Genomic DNA, 15,507 nt, shown 5'->3' on the forward strand with positions numbered 1-15,507 from the left:
TAATAACCAGCCGACGAAACTGCCAAATAAACATTCGGAACTGAATACTTCTGTTACCATTTCTGCAAAAAAACATGTGGGGAAAGTAGTACGAGTAGTATCTATAAGCTACTAGTAGGCGGTTCCGAATTTATGAAAATATTCATCCAATGAAGTTTCCTCACTGTAACATGCGCCTTAAGAAGGACATGTTATACTTTAATATGTAAGAGTCTGAGATGATCTGAGAGAGAGCTGCTGCTCGTTAAACTGGGCAAGAAATAAACATCACAAAATTAACACTAAAATCACTTGTTTTTCTGACTGTTCGGCAGCGGATGAAGGAGGAATGTTTAATTTCACTCACAGAAGTTCGTTTATGAATCATGTTTCTGAGACTGACATGATCTGCGCTGCTGTTTGATACTCGACAAAACACTCTTTCGTCGTGAAGAAAACTCCTTTTGAAAGAGAAACTCAGTTCTTGCCAACTCACATCATCAAACCCGACATCTGGGGCCGTATTCACTAAGAATTTTAAGGCTAAAAGTAGCTCCTAACTGGCGAATTTAGGAGCAACTCCTAAAAATAATGGGCGTGTCACTCGTAACTTTAGGACTCCTAATTTTTTTCACTAAGAGTAATTCACGAAGCATTTTAGCCCTAAAAGTAGCACCTAAGTCTGGGACAGCTTAAAAGAAGTCGAGAGGACTCCTAACTCACTAAGACCTGTTCACAAACCGCTTTTTGTGGCATTTCACGTTGCGATGTTTTGATATGCGTATGCGGCGGCTACAGGAGCTTCCCATCGCGAGGGAACAATTCTGCATTGTCGGCATAACTAGGGATGCAATAACGCCACCAACAACAACCAAAACTAGGCTACTCATTACATGTAAACTAATCGTAACGTTTCATTGTGAATCAAATTAAAATGTTCTGAATACTGAATACGGCCCCTGATAAAGTTAGTTTTGATTGATTCACTTCCGTTATAAAGATCATATTAACTTAGGGGCCGCTAACACGACACCGTTCTCACAGAAAACTCTTCAGTTCTCTGCGCAAACTTCAGAAACGCGAGCCTGTGAGAACGCTGATGGCGCACATGCGCATTACGAGTTCAGTCTATAGCAGAGGTGGGTACTAACTAAGTACATTTACTTGAGTGTTTTTTTTTTTTTTTTTGTTGGTAATATTGTACTTTTAAGAGTAGATTTAAATGTGGGTAACCTACTTTTACTTTAACTCGAGTACATTTCTAATAAAAAAACTGTACTTTTACTTCGTTACGTTGGGCGACGTTCCTCTCCTTTTTTTGTTTACTTTATTGTGAATACACACAAAAGAAAAAGAAAAAAGAGAAAAAACATGAATATTTGTCCTGAGACTGGGCTTCATACATTATTTTACAATCAGAAACATAAACAATTTAAGGCACAGGCTTATGTCCTATTTCAGAGAGTCAATACCCCATCTTCTTTCAAAAACTGGGGTTTTTAATTGCAGTTGTGCTCTCAACCGTTCCATTAAATAAACGTGTCTTATCTTTTGTGTCCATTGCGGTCGGTGGCTCAGGTTTTAACCTACAGATTGTTATCATTTTCCTTGCCGTCATTAAGAGGAGATGGAGAAGAAATGCTTGGTCTTGAGAAAGATTGTCTTAAATATTGTCTTGAGAAATAATATCTTATATTCTTTAGCTGGGATAGTCACACTCATGGCCAAAGAAGTGACCCGCACTCCTGTGACACACACACACACACACACACACACACACACACACACACACACACACACACACACACACACACACACACACACACACACACACACACACATTTGATGAACTACTGTGAGCTTACATTTAACACTGCACAAACATCAGACTCACACATCTCTATATAAGACAAACTATTACACACACACACACACACACTCACACTCACTCACACACACACACACACACACACACACACACACACACACACACACACACACACACACACACACACACACACACACACACACACACACACACACACACACACACAGACACACAATCACAAACACACTTTCTGTTTCAATGCTGAAAACCTTTTACTTCCTTATATTTGTGTGGAAACTGTAATACATCACCATTCAAAAGCTTGTGGTCATTAATTTGTTGGTAATTTTATTCATTAAGGATGCATTGCATAATCATAAAAGTGTTAGCAAAGACATTTATAAATCATGTTACAAAAGATTTTATTTTTTACACAAATGCTGTTCTATTCATCAAAGAATTCTGAAAAATAAAATGCATGACGGTTTCAACAAAGATATGAACTGTGTTCAACACTGATAATAATCATAAATGTTTCTTGATCCTCATATTAGAGTGATTTCTGAAGGATCATGTGACACTGAAGACTGGAGTAATGATGCTGAACATTCAGCTTTGATCACAGGAATAAATTACACTTTACTGTATATTCACATACAGAACAGCTGATTTACACTGGAATAATATTTCACTGTTTTTACTGTAATTTTTATCAAATAAACGCAGCTTTGGAGAGCAGAAGAGACTCTTTCAGAAACACCTTAATTACTCCAAACCCTCTGACGGGAACAGCCTGAGGCTAAAGCTATGGCGAAAATGTATGCAAATTAACCCTTTCACGCATAGTGGTCACTACAGTGGACAGCTATTAAAAAAGCATTTTCTTGAATTTGCACGGGTTTTTATGGCAAAGTTGAACATCAATTTCTTCATTGGACCCTGGTGGTGCATCATCCTATAAATTACAATCAAGTGGCAAGCCTTTGTGTTTCGATTTTTTCCCCTCCAAACCAAGATGGCCAAGGGTCAGTCAGACATGCCAAGTTGCTCCGGAATATCCACCCATTCCTTCTATCCTAGGAGACTCTTGTAGGTAAAAAAAATACTGCAGCATAAAGCAATATCTAATGAGTCATATCACAGTCAAATTTTCCAAGTTTTGATTTTAGATTGAGAGAAAACTCTGATTAATCACATGTCCACTGTAGTGGACGTCATGCATGCAATGGCTATATTTCAGATACAATTCATAATTATAATGTGAATATTGTTTTTGAAATTTAAAACTTAATCTGCAGTGACTTTTTTTTTACTGTAAATACATGTATTTGTATTATTAGAAAGTAATTTTCATTGACATCGAAAAAAGTCATGTGATTACATAATGTATGACACTTGTAATGCATTACTTTATTTGTTAGATCAAAAAGTAATCTGATTAGGTAATGCATGTTACTTGTAACACATTACTTTACTTGTAACATAAAAAAGTAATCTGAATGGGTTATGCATGTTATTTGTAGTGCGTTTCCCCCAACACTGATCATTTCAGATGAGATTGAAAAAATGTATCGCTAGGTTTTCTCAGAGGAGGGCTATGATAGAAATGTGCATGTCCATCTTGAACATAATCAGAATGATCAGCTACTAAGGGTAAATCTCCATACTCTGGTGCACTGGAGGGAGCATCTGAGTGGTTTCCACAGTTGTACCTTGACAGGCTGTAGAAAATTCTGATGGAATCACGTCCTCATGTTCTGATATCAAAGATATGATTAGTATTGCAACTTGTATGAAGTTGTATGAAGCCTTTGCAATATTTTGCATTTATATTTTTTGTATATATTTTATAGTTTTCACATGATTTGATATAATTGTATTGATTAGTTCGTTAAATTCACATACTTTATCTTTTTGATTATTGTCTTATTTAATACAGTATATCTTCAGTTTAAACCAACCGCATGCTTTCCACTCAAGTGGACATCTGAAGATCTCTTTGAAAAATTTGTAAAAAAAAATAAAATAAAAATCAATTCTTGTTTTTCATGCCCTAAGAGCAATAAAAACACATAAGAAAAAAATCCTGACTGAGGTTATCATAATTCATGCGGGTTAATTACATTTTTTACAGCTCAAATGTTGCTACATATCACAAGACTTAATGGAGTTCTCCTTCATGTTAGTGTTATCTTTGTCTCAGATGTTTATCCTACATTCAGTCAGACAGGAATGAGCCAGAAGCTGGCGAGCGAGTGTAGATCATGAGGACAGGCTGGGATACGGGAGAGATCTCCTTCTCCGAGGCTTTTACTCTGGGAAACATCTGAGCAACAGGAGACTTCAGCGGCTCTAGAGTTCAGGCTCTGCTGCCGAAGGTGAGATGTAGAGAGTGTGTGTGTGTGTGTGTGTGTGTGTGTGTGAGAGTGTGTGAGAGTGTGTGAAGGGTTCGTTTGGGCGTTGGCTCAGAGGAAAGAGCTGCTGTTCTGTGGAACTACAGATAAATCACTTGATCACGCTGAACAACTACCGGCTCACACTGTATTCTGGAAGAGATTGTTTGATTAATTATGAGCTTTTATTATTATATTCCATTCAGAGGCACATGAAGAGGAACCAGCCCAACACAACACAACTCTTCATGCTAATGCTATGTTGTGCGACTGAAGCTCCACTGGACATGAAGGATCGCCTGATGCACGAGGATCCGAACTGATGAGTAAATAAATACACGTATTCCCAGACTGAAACAGTGAAAGCTCACTCACCGCTGAACAGCAGACAGATGCCCAGTATTCCCAGTGTTCCCGCCATCTCTCGCAGTCGCAGTCTCAGGTGTGGAGGAACTGGAGATGTTGGAGACACTGAAACTCAGGTGAAGTCCCGCCTCGCGTCGAGTCTCAGCTTGCCTGATGCCTTTATATGTCTCTATGTGTCTCACAGTTTCATGTTAGAGGAGCCTCACACACCACAGCGCTGCGGAGGAAGTAAACAACTCGAAATTAACCCAAACCCAGTAAAGTAATGACTGTCGAGTGGAATCGATGTTAGATGTTGTTTGTGAACTCTTGGAAACTCATTTCTCACTATTTTACTGAAAAACACACTGATTTGCATCAGATCCAGAGAAACTGTTTTGACAAGAAGAATATGATGAGGGAGTGGCAACACACATACACACACACACACTCAAAACTTTCTGCATTTTTGCATTTAATTACGTTATTTATAACTCAGGACGTTTGGAGAATTTTTGGAGATTTTATCAGGTTTTGGTCCAAATTTGTCCCCAAAATATAGTTAAGTTGGTAAACTCACACACACTCCACAGACTCTCAAACACAAGCCGGTGGTTTGATCACGTGATAGTAAATTGTTATCATTTTCCTTGCCGTCATTAAGAGGAGATGGAGAAGAAATGCTTGGTCTTGAGAAAGATTGTCTGGAAAGATATCCAATAAAAATGTTTGGGAGTCAAAAGAGATGTTCACTTTTAGTAGATTTTCCAAAATGCCCTTAATGTCCTTCCAAAAGCCATGTATGGTGGGACAGTCCCAAAAGATGTGAGTTTGATCACCGACCAATCCACAGTTCCTCCAACATTTGTCACTCATACTGCTCTTGGTGAGGAAAGATTTTAACGAGTCCTGAAAAATCTGATTTTCGTCTCCCAATCAAACCCCTTCCAGACCTATGACGGCCAGAGCAAATGTTAACCCAAACATCGTCATCCAAGGTAACATTCAGCTCCATTTCCCGTTGTTGTTTTATATGTTGTGTATTATCTGACATGTCAATCAACAATTGTTTGTACATCAAGGACATTTGTTTTTTCATTACACCACCTTTTTCAATCAAATTAATAAAATGCTTCTCTATATTTGTAGGCTCTCTTCTGATCAGTTCCCAATCATTGTGTTTTGTTACATAGCTCCTTATTTGAAAATACTTATATAAATCACTTGAGGGTAACTTGAATTTCGCCCTTAACTGGGCAAAGGTTTGAATTACATTTCCATCAAACAATTGATTCACTGTGAGAAGACCCCTCTCAGCCCATCCCCGAAAGCCGCTACTGTCTGATAAAGATGGAAGGAACTCAATATTTCTATTAATAGTCATAGTTACTTTATTTTAATGCAACACATGCTGTTAAATGCGTAGTTTATACCAAGCGCGCTCCGCGCTGTATCTCTGGGCATGATCGATGCTCAATTCACAAATGAATCACTCTTTTGAGTCGATTCTGTTCAAGGAGCTGAACAGATCTGTCTAAATCGGTTCGCGAATCAGTTTGAATGATTTGTTCAGTTCCTGCACGCACTGAATCGTCTGAAGCGCTTTCAATTCGCACTCGACTCGGAGTTGTAACAGGAAGATTTTATCAGCGTTAGATGAAGTGGACCTACAGTACAGTCAGTGAAAGCAAATCTGTAAATGCATCATATTTTTTGCCAGCGATGAAGATCTTTATTAGTTGAACATCTTCGTAAGCTGTGTGTGAAAGAGTGATTGGACGATACATTCGATTTCATTTCATTCAGGCAATACATTTTACAACCAAACAGATTATTACGCCACGATAGCAGCACTACAAAGTATGACAATACCCGTTTTTTAGACATATACATTAATTTATACATTAAATATGCTAGGCTACCATTGTCCACAGTTTATGAAATGAACACACGCCATCCCGCGGTAATGCGTGAATGCAAAACTCTGCAGAGTCACTTTACATTGTCTAATAACCCAAATGTTTGTTTGCAACGATATATATACATACACTATATCAGTAGCGTAGCCAGGAATCACAATGTGGGTGGGCCCAGAGAAAATCAGGTGGGCACAGCCTAAAATGCATCTGTTATCAAAATAGGCCAACACAACTACACCTGCTTGAATACACCACAGTTTAATCAGAGCACAAGCATGTAAGTCATCATAAGCAGTGTTAATAAAGAACAGAACGATAAGAACAGCATTTCCACTGCGCGCGGCCAGGCCACACCACACACACACGCGCATCTAACAGATGCGAAACAACATCATCAAATCAGCAGCAGGACAGTAGTGGACAGTGTGTAAAAACCAAAAACAATGCTTGGTCATAGTCTGGCTCAGCGGCCACATAAACCACGTTATATAAACAACATTGACTAGGCAACTACATAAACGTAGATTGGCTTACTTTTGATGACTAGCTTATAACAGGAGACGACGGGGCTGGGGGTCGCACACAGTTTTAAAGGGGTCATATAATGCCATTTTTGTACAAGCTAATATGATTCTTTAGGGTCTAAATTAAAAGTTTGTAATATACTTTATTTAAAAATTCTCATTAGTATTGTAAGAAAACACTAATTTTACCTGGTCAAAAACAGCTGTTTTCAGCACGCCGTTTCAGTGCATGTGTCTTTAAATGATAATGAGCTTTGCTCACCCCGCCCCTCTGTTCTGTGGGTACACCGTATTAGACATTCTCTGACTGTATCTAACACAATAACCACGTGTTATTCGTTATAAACGTGGGATTATGAATTATATTGAGAACGTCGTACATAGAAAACATGCCGTAAAGTACCCTGAGTGTAAACCTTAGACGCATTCATCATGAAGCCTGCAGCAAGGTTTGCAAATTTCGCAAAGATTAATATAAATACGAATATAAAGGTTAATAAAACATTACACTCACATCTTCTGGAGGTTCAGCAGGAACACGTTGGTACCGATCCGTTTTTTCTCGTTTGTGAAGCTGTCTGGTGTGAAATGATTCGCGCAAACATGAAAGCACAGACGATCGTGGGGAATCCCCGTGAGGGAATCCCCGCGTCAATCCTTTGGGCATATCGCTTCAAAAACAAAACTCAGCCACTGCTTCTTCAACGGCTCGGATTTAGGAACATCCAAATGACTGATGTGTTCCTTATTACATCTAAGAACAGAACACCACAATCGCTTAGACGCCATTCTACTCCAGCATATCAACAATGGCGGACTACTATGACGACGGCTGTCACAGCTCGCTCAGGGCGGGTCTTGTGTTGAAACACGGCTGTCAATCACAATAGCGGGAGGGGCGTACGATCTTATGACGTCACAATATCGAACGGCTTGATTTCAGAGATGGTCAAACATATAAGGAGATTAAAACAAAACCACTGGATGGATTTTTATCATGATAGGATGGTTGTGTACAGGCACTGCCAACAGACATTTCAGTGCAATCAACTTGTAAAAGTGCATGTACCATTATATGACCCCTTTAAATTCGAACACATTATTCTCTGAGTGTACACACACCGGCGGCGTCTGTCCGCTGCGCCCAGCAACGGCTCAGGACCTTGTTCAAAATCTTGCCGCGTCACAGAGCGCTATTTACATAGTTTTATATTAAATTTACATTTATTTGTCTCAAATCGTAGTTAATGAATCTGACTTCACCCTGGGCTGCAATATACGTTTAGTTTTATATTCATGTACAGAAATCAGCTGCTTGAATTAAATTTGCTGACATTATCGGATTTTCAGGTGAGAGTTGTCCTAGACGCGGCGCTGCGCGTCCAGTGTGCGACCCCCTTAAGAGTTGAACACTGCAATGATTTCGTTATAGTCCAACGATTCAGTCAATTCTCCTGAACATCTGCATTATCTTCCTCCTGTGGTGGCTGATGGCCGTGGTCTTTTTGACACAAACTTGTTGCTCTGTTTCATTTTAGTTTAACATAACGTTCCTTAGCTAAACTTCAGTGTCCCTCTGTGAAATGTGCTCGTCGTTGTGAAGGGGGGATGGGCTGTTCGCAATCATCCGAGTCTGCGCGCTACGCGGGCATTTCGTCATCACCATGACAACCAAACAAGAATCAAGAAACATTAAGATTTATTTTTATAGGTCAAAATTGTTATAATCGCAACATAATTTCCTAGGCTACCTTGTGAGGCCACTGAGTGACTAGATGGGCCTGACTGACAGGTGGGTGGGCCCAGGCCCACCCAGGCCCACCCGTAGCTACGCGAGTGCACTATATATATATGTGTGTGTATATGTATGTATTGTATATGTATATCGTTGTCGTCGTGCCCAGGCGCAGGTCCTTCATCAGATCTGGATCCGGCGGACGTGAAAGTATGTGAATAAATAGTATGTTAATATCAACATAATATACAAACGCTATTATATGCTCTAGTTGCTTGTTGGTTGTGTTAGTAATTGTGTTTTCGGTGATTAGAGTCAGTGAAGTGAAAGTGGATGCAGTTCCTGGAGTCACCAGCAGATGGCGCCAGAGTCTCAGTGATGATCGGCCACATGATGCTCACTGCAGTCAGTGGGCGGGGCTTAACCTAAGGTTAGGGTGTGGCTGGACCTTAAAGATCCAGAGAGGGGGATCTAGAGGTCAAGCTCCTCCCACTGACCCTGCAGTGACCTCTGACCCTCAGATGAGTGGAGTGGTTCCTGACACCTGGAGCTTCAGTGTCAGTCTATTCAAGTTAATAGTTTCAGTCGACAGACACAAGCTTGAACCGTGAGTGGAAAAATATCCTTCAGTCTGTCAGTAATCTCACAGACCATCCGAGCAGGTGTGATGTTAACTGTAACACACACACACACACACACACACACACACACACACACACACACACACACACACACACACACACACACAAGGCTATGAGGGATAGAAGCACAGACTGTCTGAATGTCTATTTTTTTTTTTCCACTGGAAATGTTTGTAAAGATGACATTTAAATGTTTTGTTGGCAGAGCAAAGGCCTGGAAAGGTCAAAGTTGAACTGACTTGCAGAAAATCATCTCATTCTCTCCACATCAGGGAAAACTGGAGAACACACACACACACACACACACACACACGCACACACACACGTCCACGGCCTCTCAGCGGACGGACTGAATTAGAGGCTCACTGTCATGCCACTCAGGAACATCCTCATGTGTGAAAATTAATCATTAATAAATTAAGTTTTTAGCAGTAGATTCAGAGGGTCTGCGCCGACTGACGGGAACACACTGATCCGGGAACACACTGATCCGGGAAAACACTGATCCGGGAAAACACTGATCCGGGAACACACTGATCCGGGAAAACCAGACCAAACGTCTGTTGGAAACGTGGAATATGAGAAGTGATCTGCTGTGTGTGTGTGTGTGTGTGTGTGTGTGTGTGTTCTACTATAATCTGGGGATTGACCATGGTAATCAGTGTCGTCTGGCCTTAATAATTAGCTTTATATATAAATAACAGAAGTCCACGGTATGTCTGTGTGTGAGTGTGTGTGTGTGTGTCTGTGTGTGAGTGTCTGTGTGTGTGTGAGCGTGTGTGTGTCTGTGTGTGTATGTGTGTGTGTGTGTGAGTGAGTGGGTGTGAGTGAGTGTGTGTGAATGAGTGGGTGTGTGTGAGAGTAAATGGGTGTGTGAGTGAGTGAGTGGGTGTGTGTGTGTGTGTGTGTGTGGGGGGGAGTGAATGGGTGAGTGTGTGTGTGTGTGTGTGTGTGAGTGTAATGTTTCCATCTCTAAACTGATGTGTTTGAGAGTGTCATTATTGTCTTAACAATGAACAAAGAGCCTCATGACACACACTTACACGGACACAAACAAACACACACACCACATGGTGTGTAAGAGTCGTATCACTGCAGCAATAATGTGACAGAAACAGAGCAAAACACTGAACAGAACGAGTGTTGTGTTGGTCAGGTTTTTACTAAACGTCATTTGATGATCTATAACACAACGTCAGCGTATACACACATGCAGGCAGAAGACAGTAAACATATGGAAACATACAAAATGTAAACAAAGTTGCATAAAAATGATCTTCAGTGTAATTATATTAACCATTTTCTCAAGTATTGGTAAATTTTTAGTTTGATACAGCGAACTTACATAATAACACATATTTCAGAGATAAAGAATAGTAGAGAATGCAGGGGAACACAGAGCCGTCAGTCTGAGAGTCACTGGCAGCATCTGATGACCTCATCAGCCGGTGACGTCAGCATCTGATGACCTCATCAGCCGGTGACGTCAGCATCTTATGACCTCATCAGCCGGTGACGTCACGCGTCACACCGCAGCGCTCGACACCGGACCCTTCGGAGAACAATAGCTCTCGCTGAAGGAACGGCTGTGTCCGCTGCACATTACACAGTGACGTCTGAGGGAACCCTGAACTATCGCTCCGCTCAGAAACCCAACGGCACCTTTACTCTGTACTTTAGCCATGCTTACCTCAATAACTGAAGAGAAAAAAAGTAATTTATAGATGTGTTATTGACATTATGCCAGAGCTGCCTTGGTCGCTGTCTGCCATTGTCTATGATGCTTGAATATTAATAAAAACAAACATTTAGTAATTAAAAAAATGTAATTTCTATGAAATGTTTTGTTTTCCACAAATTCTTTGTTGTGAATTTTCTAGTAATCAAATGAAGACATTAATTTAATTGATCTTTTATATCAAATTAAACTTTTTTTGTCAAACATGCGACACAACTGAGCTTTATACTGTTAAAATTACAATATAATAGAAAAAGTGTGATTATTATTATTATTATTAGTGTTAGTATTATTATTAAATTGAGAAATCTAAATTCTACTGTACAACAGTAATATATTATCAAGTTAAACCGAACTCTTATTTTGACGGGTTGCCGTGAAGACCTCCGAGTCTCTGTGTGTTAGTGATCTAACGAGAGTTTTTCTTCAGTGAAACTGTAAAATGCTGACGAACTTCAGTGACTCTCAGAGCGGCTCTGGAAATGAAGTTCATGCATTCATGTTCTTGTAATCCATTGATTTAATGTGAATCGTTACTCGGTAGTACTGACGTAATTCGGACTCTGCCATTAAAAAAAAGTACCGAGTTCGGTACCCAACCCTATTACTCTTCCTCTTACTGCTGTAGAAAGATATGGTAAAACTAGTATGGGAAGATTACTAGTAGGCTATGCGGTTCAGAAATCAGCATATATCATCCAGATGTGAGCTTCAATGAACTCATTACAGTCATTACATGAAAGTCTTATCTCACATGATGAGTTTGGGTGATAATTCTGTGGAACCACAGAAACCAAATGACTTCCTGTAATCTTGTTCTCAGTGTCTTTAAACAGTTTCGCTCAGCTTTACATGAAAGTCAGTATCATCCCCTAAAATACACACAATATTATCATTTATTAATGTGAAAATCGCTTAATACTGATAAAAAAACGTGAGTATAACAAGATCTGCAATGATATTAATACCGTGTGCAAAAACAGCACAACATTTGTTAGTAAACAGCAGTTATGAATGTGTTTACTGATACATTGTGTCAGAATGTAGCAAAGTAACATTCCATTCATACAGAGCACTCTGAGATTATGAACATATGTGAAATAAACGATATGATAACCTCATATATAACGTCCAGAAACACTTCATGTAAACGTCATCATTCCACTGTGAGGCAAATGCTTTTATCCACTTGAACGGTCAGGAAGAGTCTCGTCCAGTGAGTGTCTGTGGACCTCAGGAATTATTCAGACGAGCCTGTAAAACATATTTCAGACCCACAAACCTCGGTTCCACGGGCTGGTTCTCCGCGGGATCGTGAGCCGGGAGTGTTTTGTCCTCGTGTGTGTGTGTGTGTGTGTGAGGACATCAGACCTCGAGCGTGTGTCTGGTCAGCAGTGTGTTCTGGTCAGAGAGAGAGGACAGAGAGTGAGCGAACGAGCCGGCTGAGCTGGTCAGTTAGAGCGGGTTAGTCTCGTCTAGAGTGAGTCGCAGGTCAAGCGCTGTCAGTGATTATTCTGGAAATATATTAGGACCAGACATGTATGTTACATCACTCAGAAAAAGAAATACAAAATATAAATCAAAACTTGAAACGCTACATGATTCTCCAAGTTGCACTCAATAAGATTTCCATCTGTATTTATGCACACAAATGGAGCTTCTGCGGGTCTGATCGCCTACATGTTACTCTTGGATCTCATTTAATGAAGATGAGAAGTTTGATGTTAGACGCAGTAAAACGCTACAGCTGCGTCTGTGTTTGTAAAAGCAAGAAAAGATGTCAGAGAAAGCCTCGTACAGTGGAAGTGTGACGAGGCGTAACTGTTTCTACAAACTGAAGGACGAGAGGGATGATCTCTAAAAACACCACCTGTAATGTCTTTCATCAGGCTTGTCTTCATTTTTGCTTTACACATTTGATCAATGTCATACCTTGACCTTTTTTATTTCTTTTTCAACATTTCTTAGTGCTTTGTGGGACCGTTTCTATCATTAGTTGTGTTAGAGTTTATAGCTGTAATCCTAACACATTTTGGGGAGGATTTAAGCAGCAAGCAGGCAGAGATATGATTGATTTTTTGACATTCTTGTTACCTGTGTACAGGTTATTTTCTGTTGTCAAATCGAGGTGCAAATCGAACCGTGATCGAAAGACCTAGGTCGGAATCAAACTGCGCACTTTGTTCATCAAAAAATGTCTACAAGAGATATGAATGAAATAAATGGTAAGGATGATGACTGGCAAGAGGAAATCTTATAGAGTGCTTCTCTGGTGAATGCATTTATGATGTTCTGGATTCTCTCTTTTAATGACTGTTTTCAAGGATCTTTCATTTTTGAGAAATAAGAGTCTTTCTGAAATAAGAGTTTTTCCAATAATGTTACCAATTGTGTTTTAAGACTACATACTTAAATTCCCTGAAAACATTTTCAAAAGCCTTTCTAAGGCATTGGATTCTGTGGAACCTTGATGCTTTTCTTTCACTGCACCATCGCATGCATTTCCATGCGAGACAAACACGGTCCACAGAATCCTACAGGTAACTCAGTCACACAGAGTCCAACAGGTAACTCAGTCACACAGAGTTCTACAGGTAACTCAGTCACACAGAGTCCAACAGGTAACTCAGTCACACAGAGTCCAACAGGTAACTCAGTCACACAGAGTCCAACAGGTAACTCAGTCACACAGAGTTCTACAGGTAACTCAGTCACACAGAGTCCAACAGGTAACTCAGTCACACAGAGTCCAACAGGTAACTCAGTCACACAGAGTCCAACAGGTAACTCAGTCACACAGAGTCCAACAGGTAACTCAGTCACACAGAGTCCAACAGGTAACTCAGTCACACAGAGTCCAACAGGTAACTCAGTCACACAGAGTCCAACAGGTAACTCAGTCACACAGAGTCCAACAGGTAACTCAGTCACACAGAGTCCAACAGGTAACTCAGTCACACAGAGTTCTACAGGTAACTCAGTCACACAGAGTCCAACAGGTAACTCAGTCACACAGAGTCCAACAGGTAACTCAGTCACACAGAGTCCTACAGGTAACTCAGTCACACAGAGTCCAACAGGTAACTCAGTCACACAGAGTCCAACAGGTAACTCAGTCACACAGAGTCCTACAGGTAACTCAGTCACACAGATTACTACAGGTAACTCAGTCACACAGAGTTCTACAGGTAACTCAGCCACACAGAGTCCAACAGGTAACTCAGTCACACAGAGAGTCCTACAGGTAACTCAGTCACACAGAGAGTCCTACAGGTAACTCAGTCACACAGAGTTCTACAGGTAACTCAGTCACACAGAGTTCTACAGGTAACGCAGTCACACAGAGTCAAACAGGTAACTAAGTCACACAGAGTCCTACAGGTAACTCAGCCACACAGAGTCCAACAGGTAACTCAGTCACACAGAGTCCAACAGGTAACTCAGTCACACAGAGTTCTACAGGTAACTCAGCCACACAGAGTCCAACAGGTAACTCAGTCACACAGATTACTACAGGTAACTCAGTCACACAGAGTTCTACAGGTAACGCAGTCACACAGAGTCAAACAGGTAACTAAGTCACACAGAGTCCTACAGGTAACTCAGCCACACAGAGTCCAACAGGTAACTCAGTCACACAGAGTCCAACAGGTAACTCAGTCACACAGAGTTCTACAGGTAACTCAGCCACACAGAGTCCAACAGGTAACTCAGTCACACAGATTACTACAGGTAACTCAGTCACACAGAGTTCTACAGGTAACGCAGTCACACAGAGTCAAACAGGTAACTAAGTCACACAGAGTCCTACAGGTAACTCAGCCACACAGAGTCCAACAGGTAACTCAGTCACACAGAGTCCAACAGGTAACTCAGTCACACAGAGTTCTACAGGTAACTCAGTCACACAGAGTCCAACAGGTAACTCAGTCACACAGATTACTACAGGTAACTCAGTCACACAGAGTTCTACAGGTAACGCAGTCACACAGAGTCAAACAGGTAACTAAGTCACACAGAGTCCTACAGGTAACTCAGCCACACAGAGTCCAACAGGTAACTCAGTCACACAGAGTCAAACAGGTAACTAAGTCACACAGAGTCCTACAGGTAACTCAGCCACACAGAGTCCAACAGGTAACTCAGTCACACAGAGTCCAACAGGTAACTCAGTCACACAGAGTCCAACAGGTAACTCAGTCACACAGAGTTCTACAGGTAACGCAGTCACACAGAGTCAAACAGGTAACTAAGTCACACAGAGTCCTACAGGTAACTCAGCCACACAGAGTCCAACAGGTAAGTCAGTCACACAGAGTCCAACAGGTAAGTCAGTCACACAGAGTTCTACAGGTAACTCAGCCACACAGAGTCCAACAGGTAACTCAGTCACACAGAGAGTCCT

General features: G+C 40.8%; 1 protein-coding gene across 7 annotated transcripts in view; it reads right to left on the reverse strand.

Moving 5' to 3' along the window:
- Positions 1 to 2,348: 2,348 nt before the first annotated feature.
- The window catches only part of ildr2 (immunoglobulin like domain containing receptor 2), a 37,712-nt gene continuing 24,553 nt past the window's right edge, over positions 2,349 to 15,507 (reverse strand). For 4 of the 7 annotated variants that reach the window (XM_081362262.1, XM_081362261.1, XM_081362258.1 and 1 more), the window contains one exon: positions 10,510 to 12,503. In XM_081362262.1, the coding sequence (XP_081218388.1) occupies positions 12,468 to 12,503 (36 nt within the window). In that variant the 3' untranslated portion in view covers positions 10,510 to 12,467. Of the gene's footprint in view, positions 4,784 to 10,509; positions 12,617 to 15,507 lie in introns of those variants that run through there. The other 3 variants (XR_014029943.1, XM_081362259.1, XM_081362260.1) reach the window with 3 other exon arrangements.

This window comes from Scardinius erythrophthalmus (assembly GCF_964197995.2).
Source record: "Scardinius erythrophthalmus genome assembly, chromosome: 3".
Lineage (NCBI taxonomy): Eukaryota > Metazoa > Chordata > Actinopteri > Cypriniformes > Leuciscidae > Scardinius > Scardinius erythrophthalmus.